Raw genomic sequence first — 20123 nt, 5'->3', positions numbered from 1 at the left:
AGAAGTATCCCTTTCTTCTTCTTCCTCCGCCTCTGATCCTGAAACAACATTTTCAGGCTCCTCCTCCTCGGACTCACTATCTAACCTTCTAGATGTGGAGGGGGTACTGGCCCTGACCTTAGATCCCTTAGTCGGACCCTTGTCCAGAAAGGAGCGAAAAGACTGGAAAGTCTGGTGCAACTCCTCCCTAAACGAAGAGAGCAACTCCCCCGTACCCTTGACGGTGGGCTGCTCAGAGGCCGAACTAGTAGAGGCCTCCCCCCTGACAATCTCCGCAATACAAGTTTTGCATAAAGGTTTGGTCCAGTTCCCTTTAAGGGAAGCTTTACAAGTAGCACACCGCTTCTTGGAAGGAGGGGGTTCTACCACTTTAAGTTTCTCTTTAACTTTCTGAAACGACACAAAGGACAACAACGCTATGTTTAACCCTTGTACGCCAGACCAGCAAACACCCAAGTGCACACAGCTAGTGAACAAATAAAACCAGAACCCATCACCGCTGTACCAGAAAAGACTACACACACCCACAGACGTGACTAGGGTGAGTGAGGCAGGCTCCCCTCCCCCGAAGGGGCAGAAAGAGGGACATAACAATACCCTGGTACATTGACCACCGCTGGGTCTCCTACCTGGGCCGGGCTGGTGCTTGTGGCTCCTGCTCCCACCACCTCCGCTGCGTCTTCTGGCTCCATGGTCCCAGAACGCTGCGGGCGTGCGACAGCTTTTTAAAACTCCAGGCTCTTCCTCGCCGCTGCGAGACCCGGAAATAGCACCGCCGAGGCCACTCCTCCTCCTGCGTTCCAGCGGCCGGAACCGGAAGCCGCCACGCGCCGCCGGAAGTCCCGCCTCCACCCGGAAAGGACGTCACTCGCCCTCCGCTCCGGGACCTCGTATGCCGGAAGACGGCACCTGACTGCCCCCCCCCCCCCCGCAAGCTACGATGCCCGGACTCAGGGAGTGGGACCCCCAGCAGCCTCTGTCCTCGCCGAAGAGGAGAAGTACCCGACCTTCACCCGCACGTCAGGGGAGAAGTCGAGTCCGCCTCCTGGAGGATCACCTCCTATACAAACAAAACACCGGTATGCTTCCAAAACCACCTTCCCCACCTGGGGAGAGTACAGCACACCCTTGGTTCCCTGCAGCGCTTCCACCATGGCCGGAGGAAACACTACAACTGAGGCCATGGTGGAAGGGGGCGGAAGTTATAGCATTGACTGCAGTGTTTCCTGGGAAGTGGGTGGAGCTGCGCTCTCTCCAGGTGCTGTCCTGAAAGACGAGGTGAGAAAATAAATGGACGATCATTTATATGATTAGGTCATCGTGTGTACGAGGCTTAAGTGTCATTTCTGTCTGCTGATTTGTTCCTCTGCTATCAGCATGAATCTGACAATTTTTCCAGAGAAAAAAATAAAAAAAAAGTCACAGGGGAGGGGTCTCTAGCCGATTTACAGCCTCAGCGTTGTTCCCGTTCCCTCCAATCAGCTGTAAGAGCTCTGTAGAGTAACTTCAGCGCTTTTTCTGAACTGTCAGACGAGCTTTGAACGAATGTAGAGAAAAGAAGACTGCAGATGGACAGATGCAACTTATGTAGGAGGATTTGTTTTATCTCTATGTATCACCTGAGGATAGTTCTTTCACTGGGTATATGTAAGGATTTACAACCACTTTAATGTCATTCCTTGAGGCTTTGGCAAACGCCAATAGCTGCCACCACAGGTTGCATATCAGAGCCCACCAAGCCAAATGAAGACTTTTAACAGCTAGATCTTTAAGAAACTTTTCCTCAATGGGATAGGAGGAAAGAAAATCTCTTAGGCGACACAAATACCCTATCCGAGTGATCCCATTTAGCACACATTTTTAAGAGAGGATACAAGGGAAAAGCCAGTGAGCCCCGAGTTGGGTGCAGAGACCTCAAAGAGGAATACTTGATCGATGAGGATGCAGCCAGAGGCAACCTGAAGTCGGCTTCAACCATCTCAGAAAGAAATTGCACCAACACCTTCTGAGCTTGTGAGATCGAGGGCCCCTTCACTCTCTCAGGTTCAGAATCCTTAGCGGTAGATTCCACCATCTAATCCTCCTCAAGCTCTACTCCGACCACCACCTCAATGTCCACCCAATCCTCTTTTACCCCTGGAAGGGGGTGCTGCTGAAGGTGACCTTCCCCTGCTTTTTACCGCCATTTGACTTGGAGGTAATCATACTTGCAATTTTACCTTCCAGGCCTGCCAAAGAAGCAGCCCAGCCCATCCTTAGTGACATAAGCCAATGTTAATGCCCTTAAAGTAGCTACATCAGAGAACATGCAGTGGCTCTGATGCACCTGCCACCTCATGTACTCTGGGAGATGCAAACACAGCAGGACTGTGGCTAGTCTCATCAGGACCTGACAGCAGTCAGGCCCTTCAAGGTTGTGCTTCTGCCTTTGTGGAAGACATTTATAAATGAGCTGGACAATGGATCCGGCCAACCAAATTCCTGATCTGTGCTGGAATCACATGAGAAATTGGCAATAGCCCACAGAAAGTTATAAAGTGTTACTAAGCCCAGTAATATGAAACTAGTTCATCTTTTTACATCAAAATACTGCCACTATATACATTTTTGGATGATCTGTATACCACGGTTACATGATAAACTGCACAGTTTCTCCAGTGCTAAGACTTCAGGTAGGAGGAACTTTCCACTACAGCCTGTATACACGCCCACATGTGTGATGTCATTATCATGTGACCTGGCTAGTTCCGAGAACAAGTAATAAAAAGACACAACTGAGCATGTGCAGGTTGGCTACCCTGCCTTTGTTGGCTGGCCTTCCTCAGATAGGCAGTACAGGAGGGAGGGGGGAAATATGCATACAGGATAAGACAGCCTTTACTCACAATGCAGAAGATTAACCCCTTAAGTTCCACAGTGAGTATAACAAGCATGCTATGCTGCATATACAGACCGATTTTTACTGTTGTGAGTTTATTAACACTGTAAGTGATCACTACCTTAAAAAGGCACTGGTGAAAAACTTAGGAGCTTCCTGAGTGGGAGGGGTGACTTCCTGTCTGTTTGGTCTGCTAGTGTCCATTCACCTATAGGTGGCGCATAACCTAGGTAGTCATGAATATGGCCTGCTCTGTGTCCCATGATGTACAAAAAATGTAATTTTGCGTTAAGACAAAGTTCACATTTATAGCTACAGCACGTGGTGATGAACTATGGGCAATGATCAAAAACATGGAAGTTGCAGTTACAAATTGCAAAAATTGTTATTCAGCTAGACTGCATACTCTGAGACAGAACGAAACGTTTGTTAGGGGATTTATAGAGTAGGATAAAATATGTATAAAGCTCCTTCGTAAGCTGGACCTGCCATGGCCAACTAAGAAGGGGGTCTCAATATCCAACTGGGAGGACATTACTTGACAATATGTGGGCGAATATCTCTCAGAAAGATCTAAATAAACTGAATTGTGTCTTGTACTGCTCAGTCTGCTTCCTAACCGTTACCAAATGAAATGGCCTAAAAAGAATGATGGCAACAAAACTACAGTATAAAATATCTGTAAAAATGTAGCCACATGAATGTGTCAAATTTCAAGAAGTCACTGAATCAAACGGTGAATTTACATTGATACCTCCGAGAATTAATACCCACCTTTTTCTTCTTTTTTTCTTCACCAGGCTCAAGTGTTTTCTCATTTTTCTTTTTTTTCTTCTTCTTTTTGTCTTTGTGTTTGTCGTGGTCTGCCTTGTCTTCATGAAAGCTATGTGGAATAGCTGAAGCCCGGGCTGTGGACAGCTCCTTCACCTCTCCAGTCCCAACTTTTAAGACAAGTTTTAGTGGCTTTTCTACATATTCTGAGAAGAAAGCATGCCGACATTTAAGAACTTACTTAAAAAAAACAAAAAAAATAAAAAAACACAGCAATTGGCACAGCTTTAACACTGCAAATTACAATATATAACTAAACTATACCAACTGTTAAAGGGAGGAAATACACAAGTACAGCTCATTTGCAGATGATGACATTCTGGGTAGAAGGAGAAGAAACTAGATATGCCCCGAGTGTGGAATGAACGGCTTGCAAATTAAACTCTACCTCTTAATACATTTTCACCAACATATTTTCCTTACTTTTGTCTTTTTTCTTCTCTGAATGTCCCGCTTTTCCCCCTTTGCCTGTAAAAAAATAAAAATAATTAAGAATAAAATTAATTATCACACACATTATATATATATATAACATACATACACATACACAGTGGGTACGGAAAGTATTCAGACCCCCTTAAATGTTTCACTCTTTGTTATATTGCAGCCATTAAAGTTCATTTTTTCCCCTCATTAACCACTTAAGGACCGCCTAACGCTGATATACGTCGGCAGAATGGCACGGCTGGGCACATCAACGTATATGTACGTTGATCTTTAAGCCCAGCCGTGGGTCGCGGGCGCGTACCCGCGACCCGGTCCAAAGCTCCTGGACCCGATCGCTGCTGGAGTCCCGCGATCGGTCCCCGGAGCTGAAGAACGGGGAGAGCTGTGTGTAAACACGGCTTCCCCGTTCTTCACTGTGGCGGCTGCATCGATCGTGTGATCTCTTTTATAGGGATCCACAATCGATGACGTCACACCTACAGCCACACCCCCCTACAGTTGTAAACACACATTAGGTGACACATAACCCCTTCAGCGCCCCCTGTGGTTAACTCCCAAACTGCAACTGTCATTTGCACAGTAAACAATGCATTTTAAATGCATTTTTTGCTGTGAAAATGACAATGGTCCCAAAAATGTGTCAAAATTGTCCGAAGTGTCCGCCATAATGTCGCAGTCACAAAAAATAAAAATAAAAAAAAATAAAATAAAAATAAAATCGCTGATCGCCGCCATTAGTAGTAAAACATTTTTTTTTTATAAAAATGCAATAAAACTATCCCCTATTTTGTAAACGCTATAAAATTTTGCGCAAACCAACCGATTAACGCTTATTGCGATTTTTTTTACCAAAAATAGGTATCGGCCTAAACTGAGGAAAAATAATGTTTTTTTATATATTTCTGGGGGATATTTATTATAGCAAAAAGTAAAAAATATAAAAAAAAATTCAAAAAAATTGTCGCTCTATTTTTGTTTATAGCGCAAAAAATAAAAACCGCAGAGGTGATCAAATACCACCAAAAGAAAGCTCTATTTGTGGGGAAAAAAGGACGCCAATTTTGTTTTTGGAACCACGTCGCACGACCGCGCAATTGTCTGTTAAAGCGACGCAGTCCCGATTTGCAAAAAGGGGCCTGGTCCTTTAGCTGCATTTTGGTCCGGGTCTTAAAGCGGTTCTCCACCCTCAAGTGGAGTCCCGCTGATCGGAACCCTCCTCCCCTCCGGTGTCACATTTGACACCTTTCAGGGGGAGGGGGGTGCAGATACCTGTCTAAAGACAGGTATTTGCACCCACTTCCGGCCCGGCATTCACGGGCAAAAGACGGGCATTCCGTCACATCCCGTCGCCCCCCCCGTTGTGTGCTGGGAACACTCGGCTCCCAGCACACAGCGGGAGCCAATCGGCGGGTGCGGCGCGACTCGCGCATGCGCCGTAGGGAACCGGGCAGTGAAGCCGCATCGCTTCACTTCCTGGTTCCCTCAGCGTGGATGGCGGGGGGGGGGGGGGGAAGCAGAGTGACGAGCGATCGCTCGTCCTCTGCTGCGATCGGCGCTGGACTCCAGGACAGGTAAGTGTCCTAATATTAAAAGTCAGCAGCTGCAGTATTTGTAGCTGCTGGCTTTTAATATTTTTTCCCATGGCACATCCGCTTTAAGTGGTTAATGTACACACAGCACCCCATATTGACAGAAAAACACAGAATTGTTGAATTTTTTGCAGATTTATTCAAAAAGAAAAACTGAAATATCACATGGTCCTAAGTATTCAGACCCTTTGCTTGCGACACTCATATATTTATGTCCTTTTCTTCTGATCATCCTTGAGATGGTTCTACACCTTCATTTGAGTCCAGCTCTGTTTGATTATACTGATTGGACTTGATTAGGAAAGCCACACACCTGTCTATATAAGACCTTACAGCTCACAGTGCATGTCAGAGCAAATGAGAATCATGAGGTCAAAGGAACTGCCCGAAGAGCTCAGAGACAGAATTGTGGCAAGGCATAGATCTGGCCGAGGTTACAAAAAACTTCTTCTGCACTTAAGGTTCCTAAGAGCACAGTGGCCTCCATAATTCTTAAATGGAATATGTTTGGGACGACCAGAACCCTTCCTAGAGCTGGCCATCCGGCCAAACTGAGCTATCGGAGAAGAGCCTTGGTGAGAGAGGTAAAGAAGAACCCAAAGATCACTGTGGCTGAGCTCCAGAGATGCAGTCGGGAGACAGGAGAAAGTTGTAGAAAGTCAACCATCACTGCAGCCCTCCACCAGTCGGGGCTTTATGGCAGAGTGGCCCGACGGAAGCCTCTCCTCAGTGCAAGACACATGAAAGCCTGCATGGAGTTTGCTAAAAAACACCTGAAGGACTCCAAGATGGTGAGAAATAAGATTCTATGGTCTGATGAGACCAAGATATAACTTTTTGGCATTAATTCTAAGTGGTATGTGTGGAGAAAACCAGTCACTGCTCATCACCTGTCCATTACAGTCCCAACAGTGAAGCATGGTGGTGGCATCATCATGCTGTGGGGGTGTTTTTCATCTGCAGGGACAGGACGATGGTTGCAATCGAGGGAAAGGTGAATGCGGCCAAGTACAGGGATATCCTGGACGAAAACCTTCTCCAGAGTGCTCAGGACCTCAGACTGGGCCGAAGGTTTACCTTTCAAGACAATGACCATAAGCACACAGCTAAAATAACAAAGCAGTGGCTTCACAACAACTCCGTGACTGTTCTTGAATGGCCCAGTCGGAGCCCTGACTTAAAGTGGAGTTCCACCCATAAATATAACATTACATCAGTAGTTTTAAAAAAATGTCATTAGTCCTTTACGAAAATGTTTTCTTTTTTTAGATGCCTTTAAAGTGTTGTTGCTAGGCAGAATAGTTAATCTTCCCACTTCCTGCACCTAGGTGCTTAAGCTTCCTAACCTACACCGCACAGACTCCTGGGAATGTAGTGGGTGTAACTTTCCAGGAGTCTGTGCAATCCCCAGTCTCAAAGAATCATGTGACTTGGACAGCACAGGTGCTGAAACCTGATCTGACACTGCTTGTGCAGCACTGAGCATGTGCTAGATCTGCAAGGCTGAAATCCAGGAAGTCATACAGTCTGGCTTCATGATGCCCACACTTAAGATGGCCCCAGTCAATTTCTATTTTATAAAGTGTCTAAATGCTGTAACAACCTAACAAAACGGACCTTAGTTTACAGACTAACTTTACTAGAATACATTAAGCTTGTGTATTACAGGGGTATTTATATTTAAAAAGTGAAATTGTGGCCGGAACTCCGCTTTAAACCCAATTCTCTGGAGAGACCTAAAAATGGCTGTCCACCAACGTTTACCATCCAACCTTACAGAACTGGAGAGGATCTGCAAGGAGGAATGGCAGAGGATCCCCAAATCCAGGTGTGAAAAACTTGTTGCATCTTTCCCAAAAAAACTCATGGCTGTATTAGATCAAAAGGGGCTTCTACTAAATACTAAGCAAAGGGTCTGAATACTTAGGACCATGTGATAGTTCAGTTTTTCTTTATTAATCTGCAAAAATGACAACAATTCTGTGTTTTTCTGTCAATATGGGGTGCTGTGTGTACTTTGATAAAGGTAAAAAATGAACTTAAAATGATTTTAGAAAATGGCTGCAACAAAGAGTGGGATCCGAATACTTTCCATACCCACTGTATGTATATTATATACACACTATATTACCAAAAGTAATGGCATCCCAGTCTTAGTCCGTAGACTTCATTATTGAGTTGGCCCACCCTTTGCAGCTATGACAGCTTCAACCCTTCTGGGAAGGCTGTCCACAAGGTTTAGGAGTGTGTCTATGGAACCTTTGACTATTCTTGCAGAAGCAAATTTCTGAGGTCAGGCACTGATTCTGGAGAAAAGACACAGTCTCCGCTCTAATTCATCCTAAAGGTGTTCCATCAGGTTGAGGTCAGGCCAGTCACGTTCCTCTACCCCAAACTCGCTAATCCATGTTTTTGTGGACCTTCCTTTGTGCACTGGTGCCCAGTCATGTTTGATTAGGAAGGGCCAAACTATTCTCACAAAGTTGGGAGCATGAAATTGTCCAAAATGGCATGGTATGCTGATGCCTTAGGAGTTGTGTTTACTGGAAATAGGGGGCCAAGCACAACCCCTAAAAAACAAACCCAAACCATAATCCCCCCTCCACTAAATTATTTGGACCAGTGCGCAAAGCACTTTAAAAGGGTCAGGTAATAAATACTGTATTTATCTTCCTATAACGCGCCCCAGCTTATAGCGCGCACCCCCAACCTAGAAGGAAAATTCCCCCCCCCGGCGTCCTTCTGCAGCCATCGTGGTGTCCTCCCCGCTGTGTTTTTCAGCCGAGTTTGAACCACTCCGCCGACATATACAGAGCGCAGTACACTCGGGTATACTCGGGCAGGCTCGGCTCCTCTCGCGTAAAGGACGTACAGGACGTGACCGCGAGCAGAGCCTGCCCGACTATACCCGAGTGTACTGCGCTCGGTATATGTCGGCGGTGTGGTTTGAAAACAACGCGGGAAGTGGGTATCGGCGTATATCGCGCACCCACGATTTTCGCTTGAAAGAGAAGTTTGGGGTGGGGGGGGGGGGGTTTCTTCAAAATATACCTAGGTGGATGCAGCATTGGTCTGACTCGAGACTCCAGCAGGTGCCTCGAGTCCTGATTGGATAGATTGATAGCAGCACAGCCATTGGCTCCTGCTGCTGGCAATCAAATCCAATGATGCGGAGCCAAGTCCTGCTGTCTTGTGTCAATGGACGCAGCAGCAGGACATGGGAGGGAGAGCGCTTCTCCGATGGAGCATTCAAGAAGAGTAGGAGTCAGGACCGCCGCTGGGGGGACCCAGAAGAGGAGGATCAGGTCACTCTGCAAAACCAACTGCACAGAGGAGGCAAGTATGACAGGTTTCTTTTTTTTAACCACTTGCCCACCGGGCCTATTTTGGCACTTCTCTCCTTCATGTAAAAATCAAAATTTCTTTGCTAGAAAATGAATCAGAACCCACAAACAAGATATATATTTTTTTTAGCAGACACCCTAGGGCAGGGATAAGCAATTAGCGGACCTCCAGCTGTTGCCAAACTACAAGTCCCATCATGCCTCTGCCTCTGGGTGTCATGCTTGATGCTGTCAGAGTCTCGCTATGCCTCATGGGACTTGTAGTTTGGCAACATCTGGAGGTCCGCTAATTGCTTATCCCTGCCCTAGGGAATAAAATGGCGGTCATTGCAACTTTTTTCTCGCACGGTATTTGCGCAATCATTTTTCAAACGCTTTTTTTTGTGAAAAAAAATAAAAATAAAAAACGGTTTCATGTATTAAAAAAATAACAGTACAGTCAAGTTAGCCCAATTTTTTGTATAATGTGAAAGATGATGTTACGCCGAGTAAATAGATACCTAACATGTCACGCTTTAAAATTGCGCACACTCATGGAATGGCGCCAAACTTCGGTACTTAAAAATCTCCATAGACGAGGCTTTACATTTTTTTACAGGTTACTATTTTCGAGTTACAGAGGAGGTCTAGTGCTAGAATTGTTGCACACGCTCCAACACCTCACATGTGAGGTTTGAACGGCGTTTACATATGTGGGCGGGACTTGCATGCATATTTGCTTCTGAGCGCGAGCTACCGGGGACAGGGGCATTTTTTTTATTGTAAACATCCCTTGTAATAGGAATCACTGTGACAGGTCCTCTTTATGGAGAGATGTGGGGTCAATAAGACCCCACATCTCTCCTCCAGGCTTACAAGCATGAGATCGTGAAAAAAAAAAAAAATCACCGATCTCATTTAGACAGCCGCGATTGCGGCTTTGTTTACTCCGGGTACCCGGGCGTGACCTCATAACGTCACGCCCGGGCCTCTGACGGTCATAGAGATGACTGGTGACCATCTGGTCCCAGCCAGCGCCGACCGATTCAGTCTCCGGGCCCCCGATGGCACGGGAGAGCCCGGAGAAGCACCAATGGCGGCGGGAGGGGGAAGGGGGGAAACGTCCCCTCCCGCTGCCTATAAGAACAATCAAGTGGCGGAACTGCCGCTTTGATCATTCTTATCGTGCAGAGAATCGGCGGCTGAAGACTGCGATATCTGAATGATGCCTGTAGCTGCAGGTATCATTCAGATATCACCGCACAAAGTCGAGGACGCCCTATGACGTCCTCGGTTGTCAAGTGGTTAAACTGAACCTTTAGTTATCCTTAAACTAGTTAGTGTGGGCCAAGCTGGCCTAAAGGAACCATTTCTGACACTAACAGGTAAGGCCACTGTATACAGTCTCATACCATATACAGCACTGTATACAGTCTCATACCGTATACAGCACTGTATACAGTCTCATACCGTATACAGCACTGTATTTTTCGGGCCGTGGGACACAAGCTCCTCACCCCACAAACCCAAAACAAAACTGAGTCGGGCTGAACAGCACTCAGCCATTCATAGAAAGCAAAGTATTCTCTGAATGAATACAAAGCTTCCTCTGATTGGCTGAGGAGGTGGATATAATAATACAACTCAGCCAATCACAGGGTGCTTTGTATTTAGCGATAGATTAGAGCTGATGAAGGGGGCCTTGAACCTGTGCAGTGTGGCGATTCCCAGCCTGTGTACCAATGTAGCTGGCTCTCTCCAATGTAGACAGGCAGCATGTTCTTCCTATGTTCTGAATGGCTGGATAGAGCAGATACACCACACTGACCCCAGCTGCTGAGAACACACAGAGCGCAGCATGCTGGGACTTGTAGTTCCTGGTCCCCTCACCATACAATGCACACATCATTACAGCAACTCACGGCTCTCCGGCGCTTTCTCTTCTTTGCCCTCATGGCCGTGCTTGTCGCCTTTGTGTTTCTTATGTTTCTTCCCCATGTCGACTACAGCTCCTTTCAAAATCTTCTTCCGTATTCCTGTAATGACGTCACGCCGGCGGACCGACAATTCCTTTTGTTGTTGCGGTTCCATGGCAGAAACCATAGAGACGTACATCGGTGCTGGCATACGGCAGCGGTCGCAAAAACATCCACACGAATAGGTGTTGTTCTCGTGCGCCCTGCAGAGGAGACGGAGGAGGTGCTGCAGAGAAAATTCTGGCCAATCTGAGGCGCCGCTTTGCGCAGTAATAAGAATGCAAAGCGCAAATTTGCTACTAGCGTTCAGCAACTCGCTCGCATTCGTGCTCGTCCCCGAGGCCTGGGGGCACTAGTGCGCATGTGTAGACTCGGCTTATGCGCGGTGTATCTGACTTCATAAGAGAGCATGAGCCTCTGACCGACATTCTATATAATGGGGACCGTGTTCAATATTAAAAATGGCAACCAAAATGCAGGTAAGGGACCGGGCCAGTTTTTGCGATTCGGCACTGCGTCACTTTAACTGACAATTTCGCGGTCGTGCGACGTGGCTCCCAAACAAAATTGGCGTCCTTTTTTTCCCACAAATATAGCTTTCTTTTGGTGGTATTTGATCACCTCTACGGTTTTTATTTTTTGCGCTATAAACAAAAATATAGTGGGGTAGATTCAGGTACCGCTGCACACTTCTTACGGAGGCGCAGCGTACCGTTTTTACCCTGCGCCTACGCAAATTATCTGCGCTACGCTTCATTCATGAAGCAGTAGCTACGTAATTTGCGCGGGTGCTCCTTAAAACTGCCTGGCGTAAGGGCGCGTAATTTAAATGATACCGTAGGGGGCGTGGATCATTTAAATTAGGCGCATTTCCGCGCCGAACGTAGTGCGCATGCTCCGTCGGGAAACTTTCCCAACGTGCATTGCGGCAAATGACGTCGCAAGGACGTCATTTGCTTCAAAGTGAACGTAAATGGCGTCCAGTGCCATTCACGATTCACTTACGCAAACAACGTTAAATTTGCGACGCGGGAACGACGGGTATACGTAGCCATGGCTGCCCCTGCTAATAGCAGGAGCAGCCTTACGCGGAACCCGACGAACGGAAACGATGTAAACTGCGTACGCAAGGGCTCGCGTAGGGTTGTGAATCGGCGTTAGTATGCAATTTGCATACTATACGCTGACCACTACGGGAACGCCCCCTAGCGGCCATCGTAAGAATGCAGCCTACGATACGACGGCATAAGAGCCTTATGCCAGTCATGTCTTAGGCTGCAGTCGGCGTAACAAGCTTTCTGAATACAGAAAAGTCGTTACGCCGGCGCAACTAAGCAATTGCGCTGCGTAACTATGGTTACGCAGAGGCAATTGCTACCTGAATCCACCCCAGTGACAATTTTGAAAAAAATTTACATTTTTTTACTTTTTGCTATAATAAATATCCCCAAAAATCTATAAAAAAACTTTTTTTCCTCAGTTTAGGCCGATACGTATTCTTCTACCTATTTTTGGTTAAAAAATGTTTGCAATAGGCGTTTATCGATTGGTTTGCGCAAAATGTATAGCGTTTACAAAATAGGGGATAGTTTTATTGCATTTTTATTATTTTTTTTTTTTTTTTACTACTAATGGCGGTGATCAGCGATTTTTTTTTCGTGACTGCGACATTATGGCGGACACATCAGACAATTTTGACACATTTTTGGGACCATTGTAATTTTCACAGCAAAAAATGCTATAAAAATGCATTGTTTACTGTGAAAATGACAATTGCAGTTTGGGAGTTAACCACTAGGGGTGCTTAATGGGTTAAGTGTGACCTCAAATGTGTTTCTAACTGTAGGGGGACAGGGCTGGACGTGTGACGTCATTGATCGCCTTTTCCTATATCAGGGAACAGACGATCAATGACAGCGCCACAGTGAAGAACGGGGAAGCTGTGTTTACACACAGCTCTACCCGTTCTTCAGCTTCGGGGACCAATCCCGGCACTCCGGTGGCGATCGGGTCCCGCGGTCACGGAGCTTTGGCTGGGCACTTAACGCCCGCCGCACGACTATTTACATCCGCAAAATGGCACGGACAGGCAGATGGGCGTATATATATACGTCCTTGCCTTTTTTCCGCGGGTCGGGGGTCCGCTGCGGGCGGCTTACCTCGGGGAGCGATCCGGGACGACGGCGCGGCTATTCGTTTATAGCCGCTCCGTCGCGATCGCTCCCCGTAGCTGAAGAACGGGGAGAGCCGTATGTAAACACGGCTTCCCCGTGCATCACTGTGGCGGCGCATCGATCGTGTCACCCCCTTTATAGGGGAGACACAATCGATGACATCAGACCTACAGCCACACCCCCCTACTGTTGTAAACACACACTAGGTGAAGCCTAACACGTTCAGCGCCCCCTTGTGGTTAACTCCCAAACTGCAACTGTCATTTTCACAATAAACAATGCAATTGAAATGCATTTTTTGCTGTGAAAATGACAATGGTCCCAAAAATGTGTCAAAATTGTCCGAAGTGTCCGCCATAATGTTGCAGTCACGAAAAAAATCGCTGATCGCCGCCATTAGTAGTAAAAAAAAAATAATTAATAAAAATGCAATAAAAATATCCCCTATTTTGTAAACGCTATAAATTTTGCGCAAACCAATCGATAAACGCTTATTGCGATTTTTTTTTTTACCAAAAATAGATAGAAGAATACATATCGGCCTAAACTGAGGAACATTTTTTTTTATATATGTTTTTGGGGGATATTTATTATAACAAAAAGTAAAAAATATTGCATTTTTTTCAAAATTGTCGCTCTATTTTTGTTTATAGCGCAAAAAATAAAACCGCAGAGGTGGTCAAATACCACCAAAAGAAAGCTCTATTTGTGGGGAAAAAAGGACGCCAATTTTGTTTGGGAGCCACGTCGCACGACCGCGCAATTGTCTGTTAAAGCGACGTTTTTGTTTATAGCGCAAAAAGTAAAACCGCAGAGGTGGTCAAATACCACCAAAAGAAAGCTCTATTTGTGGGGAAAAAAGGACGCCAATTTTGTTTGGGAGCCATGTCGCACGACCGCGCAATTGTCTGTTAAAGCGACGCAGTGTCGAATCGCAAAACCTGGCCTGGGCATTTAGCTGCCTAAATTTCCGGGGCTTAAGTGGTTAAAGAGGACGTACAGGTATGTGCTTGTGCCTAGCTGTGCCATTCTGCCGACGTATATGTGCAGGAGGCGGTCCTTAAAGCGGTGGTTCCCCTAAAAATAAACTTTTAACATTGCTTTTCCCAAATTAATTACGATTAGAATCGGCTGGTTTTATTAAAAAAAAAAACGTCCGTACATACCATTTGCTATATTCGTTCCCACCGCCACTTCCGGGTACGATGCTGGCGGTGGGCGTTCCTAATTGATGGACAGGCATCCGACCGACGCATACATCGCGTCACGAGATGCCGAAAGAAGCCGAACGTCGGTGCGCATGCGCCGTATAGAGCCGCACCGACGTTCGGCTTCTTTCGGCATCTCGTGACGCGATGTATGCGTCGGTCGGATGCCTGTCCATCAATTAGGAACGCCCACCGCCAGCATCGTACCCGGAAGTGGTGGTGGGAACGAATATAGCAAACGGTATGTACGGACGTTTTTTTTTTAATAAAACCAGCCAATTCTAATCGTAATTAATTTGGGAAAAGCAATGTTAAAAGTTTATTTTTAGGGGAACCACCGCTTTAAGTGGTTAACTGGAACCAGGGGCAGACTGAGCATTCGGGCCCTCGGGCATTGCCCGAGGACCCCATGCCACTAGGGGGCCCCATCAGGGTTGCCAGCCTCAGTAAAACCAGGGACAGTATGTAAAAATCTGTATTTTTTTACATTTGTCCCTGAAATAATATGTATGTGTATACTTTGTGTATGTGTACTGTGTGTCTGTATGTGTATTCTGTGTATGTATACTGTATGTGTATACTGTGTGGCCCCATAATTTATTGCCTGGGGGCCCCATAATCTCCTATTGCCCGGGGCCCCATGAGTTATCAGTCTGCCCCTGGCCTAAACTTGTGTAGCACTGCCCCCCCCAACCCCCCCCCAACAGTCGCTGAGCAGTGGCGAAGTTTAACATTCTTTCACCTGGGCAAACAATCGGTGCCCCTCTTTACCGGGACAAAGTCAGTCAGTGTCCTGGATGAAGATGTCAAACTGCCAAAAATGCCTAAATAGGCGACTACTGCAGGGGGGAAATATAGGTAATCCTCTGCCCCCACTGTGCTCCCCCTGTTGTACTCTGGTCCCCCCTGTGCTCCTCTTGTTCCCTCCTTGCTACTCTGTCCCCCCAAACTCCTCTGACCCTCCGTGCTCCTTTGGTCCCCCCATGTTCCTCTTTCAACCCATTCTCTGGTTACCCCCTTGCTCCTTTGGTCCCCCCTGTGTTCCTCTGGTTCCCCGAGCTCCTCTGGTCTCGTGTTCTCCTTGCTGCTCTGGCCCCCCCCAGGGGTTTCTCTGTCCCCCCTGTGTTTCTCTGTCCCCCCTGTGTTTCTCTGGTCCCCCCCTGTGCACCTCTGCCTCCCCATGCTCTTCTGGTCCCCCTGTGCTCCTCTGGTTCCCCCCTTGCTTCTCTCCCCCCTCCTGTGCTCCTTTGGCCCCCATGTGCTCCGCTCCCCCGTGCTCCTCTGGCCCCTCTGTGTTCCTCTAGTCCCCCGTGCTCCTCTGCCCCCCCTTCTCTGGTCTCTCTGCAGTGCTCATTTTCTCTCTTTGGCTAGTTGTGCAGTGCGGGCTGAATAATGACAATGTTCTCAGCACGGAGAAGCTCATCGTACGATCCGGAAGACAAAGTTGTAACATAACCTGCCCCGACACTTGTGCTCCTGGTCTTTCCTTCCCCCTCTCTCCATCTATATTCCCCGTGGCAGCAGACAGGATGGAGAGCAGGGGAAGGAAAGACCAGGAGAACGAGTGGCGGGGAATGTTATGTTACAACTTTGTGTGGCTGTTTTCTGTATTGTACAATGAGCTTCCCTGTGCTGAGGATATTGTCATTATTCAGCCCGCACTGCACAACTAGCCAGGGAGAGGAGGTGAGCTGAGCACTGTGGCGGGGGGACCAGAGAAGAGAGAGGGTTGGGGGGCAGAGGAGCGGAGGGGGGTGTCAGCTGAAGAAGAAGGGATAGGAACAGAAATGGCAGCTGGGTCGGTTTTTACAAGTACATACTGATCCCTGTATTTTCCTCCTGCAGCAGCTGAATGGAGGTAGTGGAGAAGCAGCCTTTCAGCTGCTGCAGGAGGATCAGTACCAGCTGCTCAATGCTGCACTCGGGGCATCCATCCCCCCCTATTTTCTGCCCCGTTGCTGAGTATAGTCTTCCCTGGGCCTCCCTCTGATTATCCTGCAGCCAGACAGGGTATTTTCACTCTATCACCCGCACACTCTTCCACTCGTTATGCAATGATCATTTTTTTTTTATGTATTTATTGGTAGAACTTAGGAGAAGGGATTATTGGCATACTCCAACTTGAACTATGCACAGACGAAGACAACTCTCACTTGACCCCATTAAATTGAACTGGATAGCAGACTCCCTGATATCGGCTATCGTCCTTAAAAGGCAGCCGGTATCAGCCCTCGAAAAACAATATCGGTCAACCACTAATACTCTCTCTAGCACCTACCTAAGAGGGTGCCACATCTGTTAAAAAAATACCTCAGCATACCTGCTGTGACTTTATTGGTCTACAACTCTACTGTTCCATTTTTGGTTTGGGGTCTGTTCACACAGCATGTGAAATGTACAACAAATAGTGCACCTCCCCACATGGGACAATAGTGTGCCACACCTCACTATGCAGGACGCACCTCACTATGCAGGACAATAGTGTGCTGCACCTCACCACACCGCACCTCCCCACACAGGACAGTAGTTCACCACACCTCACCGCCTAGCACAATTGTGTGCAACACTTTATCACATGAAATGGTGTGCCACACCTCACCTCACAGAACATTAGTGTGACACACTTAACCACAGAAAAAAATAGTGTGCCACACCACACCACATAAAAACAATACAGTGCTGCACCTAACCACACAGATAGTGCCCACATAGAACAAAACTGTGCCACACCTTATAGTGTGCTGCATGTCACCACATGGAACAATAGTGTGCCGCATCTCACTACACACATCTCCCTATACCTCCCCACATGGAAAAAATAGTGCACCCCAGTAAAACTAGTGTGGTGCTCTCTACCTCACAAATTACTAGTGTGGCATACCTCAGTACACAAAAAAATAGTTTGCTGCACTTCGCTACATAAAAAAATAGTGCAGTGCAGATATTTTCTAGACATGATTTTAAGGGGCCAAGTGGAGACCGCAGTAAGAAATTCCCCTATCCAGACCATGCTGATCCTCCGAATGTTCCCCTGTTGTGGCTTTTGTTTGTTCTGCCTCCTCAGCTCCCAAGCTGGATGCACTATACGGCTGCTATCTTTATATACAGCGTTTGGCGATCTATTTCAGCCCGTCGGTAAGTATGAGGTCTCTGCTTCAGACCTCTCTTGCCAATCATTCCGCCTGCCCCCATTTATCACTAACATATATCTATTGATTTTATCACTAACATTGCAGATACAATGTTGATGCATCCGCCCCTGAAGAAACTAGCAGGGTCTTGCGAAACGTGTATCGCTTTATTGATGCTTGTTTTTTGCCAGTACGTGCTGGGTATTATTGATGTCTGCTTTTGTTTACATATTTCCCTGTTTATATGTATGCACATTTTATTTTCTTATTGTATATGTGTATCCACTGGCCCAGCAACTTCAAGTTTTATTGTTGCTCATTAATGTATAACATTTGTAATAAATCTTTTTATATATTTATTTTCATCTGTGTTGTGCACATTGGCTATTATGCCGGGTGACTCGCATTCATTGTTCTCACTCCGTTACATAACACCTTGAAACAAATAAATTGATTTTGTCTCATTGTTCGCTAACATTGTCTAAACCTCGCTCACCTTATTCAAAGTCCCAGGGCTACCTCTTTTGTCTTTTTGTGTACCTCACCACATAGCAACAAAACTGTGCCGCACCTGATAGTGTGCTGCATCTCACCACATAGAACAATAGTGTGCTGCATCTTATCACATAGAACAATAGTGTGCTGCATCTCACCACATAGAACAATAGTGTGCTGCATCTCATCACATAGAACAATAGTGTGCTGCATCTCACCACATAGAACAATAGTGTGGCACACCTCAGTACACAAAAAAAAAATAGTTTGGTGCATGTCGCTACATAAAAATATAGTGCAGCACATATAACCACATGAAAAAAAAGAGCATCTCACCTCACCATACAAAATAATAGTGCTCTGCACCTCACCACATGAAAAATAGTGCAAAGCATCTAACTACATGAAAAAATAGTTCACCACACCACAAGATAAAATAATGCACCTCACCCCATGAAAAAATAATGCACCACCACCTTTGCCCAGCGGGTATGGAGAGGCGACTCAGTGTACATCTTGCGGCATGTATGCATTTCTTGAGCATCTGATCGAGGGCGATTACTGCTGTGCAAAATATAAGCACATTGTTTCCCTGGAAGCCCAGGTTCTGGATCTGGGGAAGCAACTGTCAGCACTGGGAAGACCCTCCACACTAAAGGAGAGCTGGGAACGCACGCAGCAAGTGATGGCGGAGGCCAGCACAGAGACGGGTGGACACAAAGAGGGGCAGGCACTAGAAAATAGTAGATAGGTGACAGTCAGGAAGGGTAGAGGGGTAAGTGCCAGGGAGGCCGATTCTGGGCTGGAGCATCCCAATAAATATGCTCCATTGAGTGACATTGGTGAAACCAGTCAGGCACCAGCACTGCTGGAGCTGAGGGACTCTCTTAGCTGCCGGGGGAAGAACTCCAGTGAGAATGGGGGGGAAGCGAAGGGAAAGGAAAGACATATTCTGGTAGTAGGAGACTCAATTCTTAGAAGGACAGAGAGGCCAATCTGTAAGACCTGAAGCGCCGAACTGTATGTTGTCTACCGGGCACTCAGGTTTGGCACATCACGGATTTGGTGGACAGATTACTGGGAGGGGCTGGGGAAGACCCAGCGTTTGGCACGTTGTCACCAATGACAAAGTCAGAGGCAGATGGAGTGTCCTAAAGAACGATTTTAGTGACTTGGTAGCTAAATTGAGGAAAAGGACCTCCGAGTTAGTATTCTCAGGAATACTACCAGTACATCGAGCCACACCAGAACCTTTGGATGAAAAAGCGGACATACGGTCCGCATGACACCCGATCTCATTCGGGTCCGCAATTCTCCGATTCTGCAGACGGAGGAAAACCCTATTTTTCCATCCGTCATCGGATAGGGTGAACACGGACAGATGGTCCGTGTTCATCCGATCCCCCATAGGGGAGAGCGGAGATCTGACAGGGCGGTCCCTGCACAGTGTACAGGGACCGCCCTCTCATCTGCCGGCTCAGCAGGGATCAGCGTAGCGATCCCCGCTGAGCAAGCAGAAGTTCACGGGGCAGATTATCACGGATCCGTCCCGTGTGAAAGAGGCCTTACTTACATGATTTAATTTGATGTTAGCTGTAAGCAAAAATCACATACAGGAAAGATAAAAACACTTGATTTCAAGAGAGCAAATTTTCCAAGGATGAGGGCTGCTCTCCAGCACTTAGACTGGGAGAGAATATTGGCATCAATGGGCACAGAACAGAAATGTGAATTCTTCAAAAAGACTGTTTATGAACTCAGTGCAAAGTATATTCCCATGGGCAATAAGTTTAAAAGGCTAAAAATTATAAGAAAAAAGCTTTTAAAAAATATAAAAATGAAGGAACACTAGTGTCATTTAATGTTACAAGGAATATAACAGAATATGTAAAAAGGAAATCAAAGATGCAAAAACTTAAAATGAACGACAGATTGCAAAAGATAGTAGGACAAACCCCCAAAAATTCTTAAAATATATTAAAAGTAAAAAGGTCAAGTCTGAGCATGTAGGTCCTTTACAAAATAATCTTGAGTGCGTGACTGGGGACAAAGAGAAGGCTAATTTATTAAA

At 46.5% G+C, this 20123-nt stretch overlaps 1 protein-coding gene across 2 annotated transcripts in view; it reads right to left on the bottom strand.

Moving 5' to 3' along the window:
• BRD7 (bromodomain containing 7) overlaps nucleotides 1-11395 on the bottom strand; it is a 64773-nt gene extending 53378 nt beyond the window's left edge. The window contains exons 1-3 of one of the 2 annotated variants that reach the window (XM_040328711.1): nucleotides 10991-11395; nucleotides 4133-4177; nucleotides 3653-3855 (exon numbers count right to left, since the gene is read on the bottom strand). In XM_040328711.1, the coding sequence (XP_040184645.1) occupies nucleotides 3653-3855; nucleotides 4133-4177; nucleotides 10991-11195 (453 nt within the window). In that variant the 5' untranslated portion in view covers nucleotides 11196-11395. The remainder of the gene's footprint in view (nucleotides 1-3652; nucleotides 3856-4132; nucleotides 4178-10990) is intronic. The other variant, XM_040328710.1, reaches the window with a different exon arrangement.
• Nucleotides 11396-20123: the final 8728 nt, after the last annotated feature.

This window comes from Rana temporaria, chromosome 11, assembly GCF_905171775.1.
Source record: "Rana temporaria chromosome 11, aRanTem1.1, whole genome shotgun sequence".
Lineage (NCBI taxonomy): Eukaryota > Metazoa > Chordata > Amphibia > Anura > Ranidae > Rana > Rana temporaria.
Note: the sequence above shows the minus strand (reverse complement) of the source record. Positions and strands in the feature narration are given on the sequence as shown.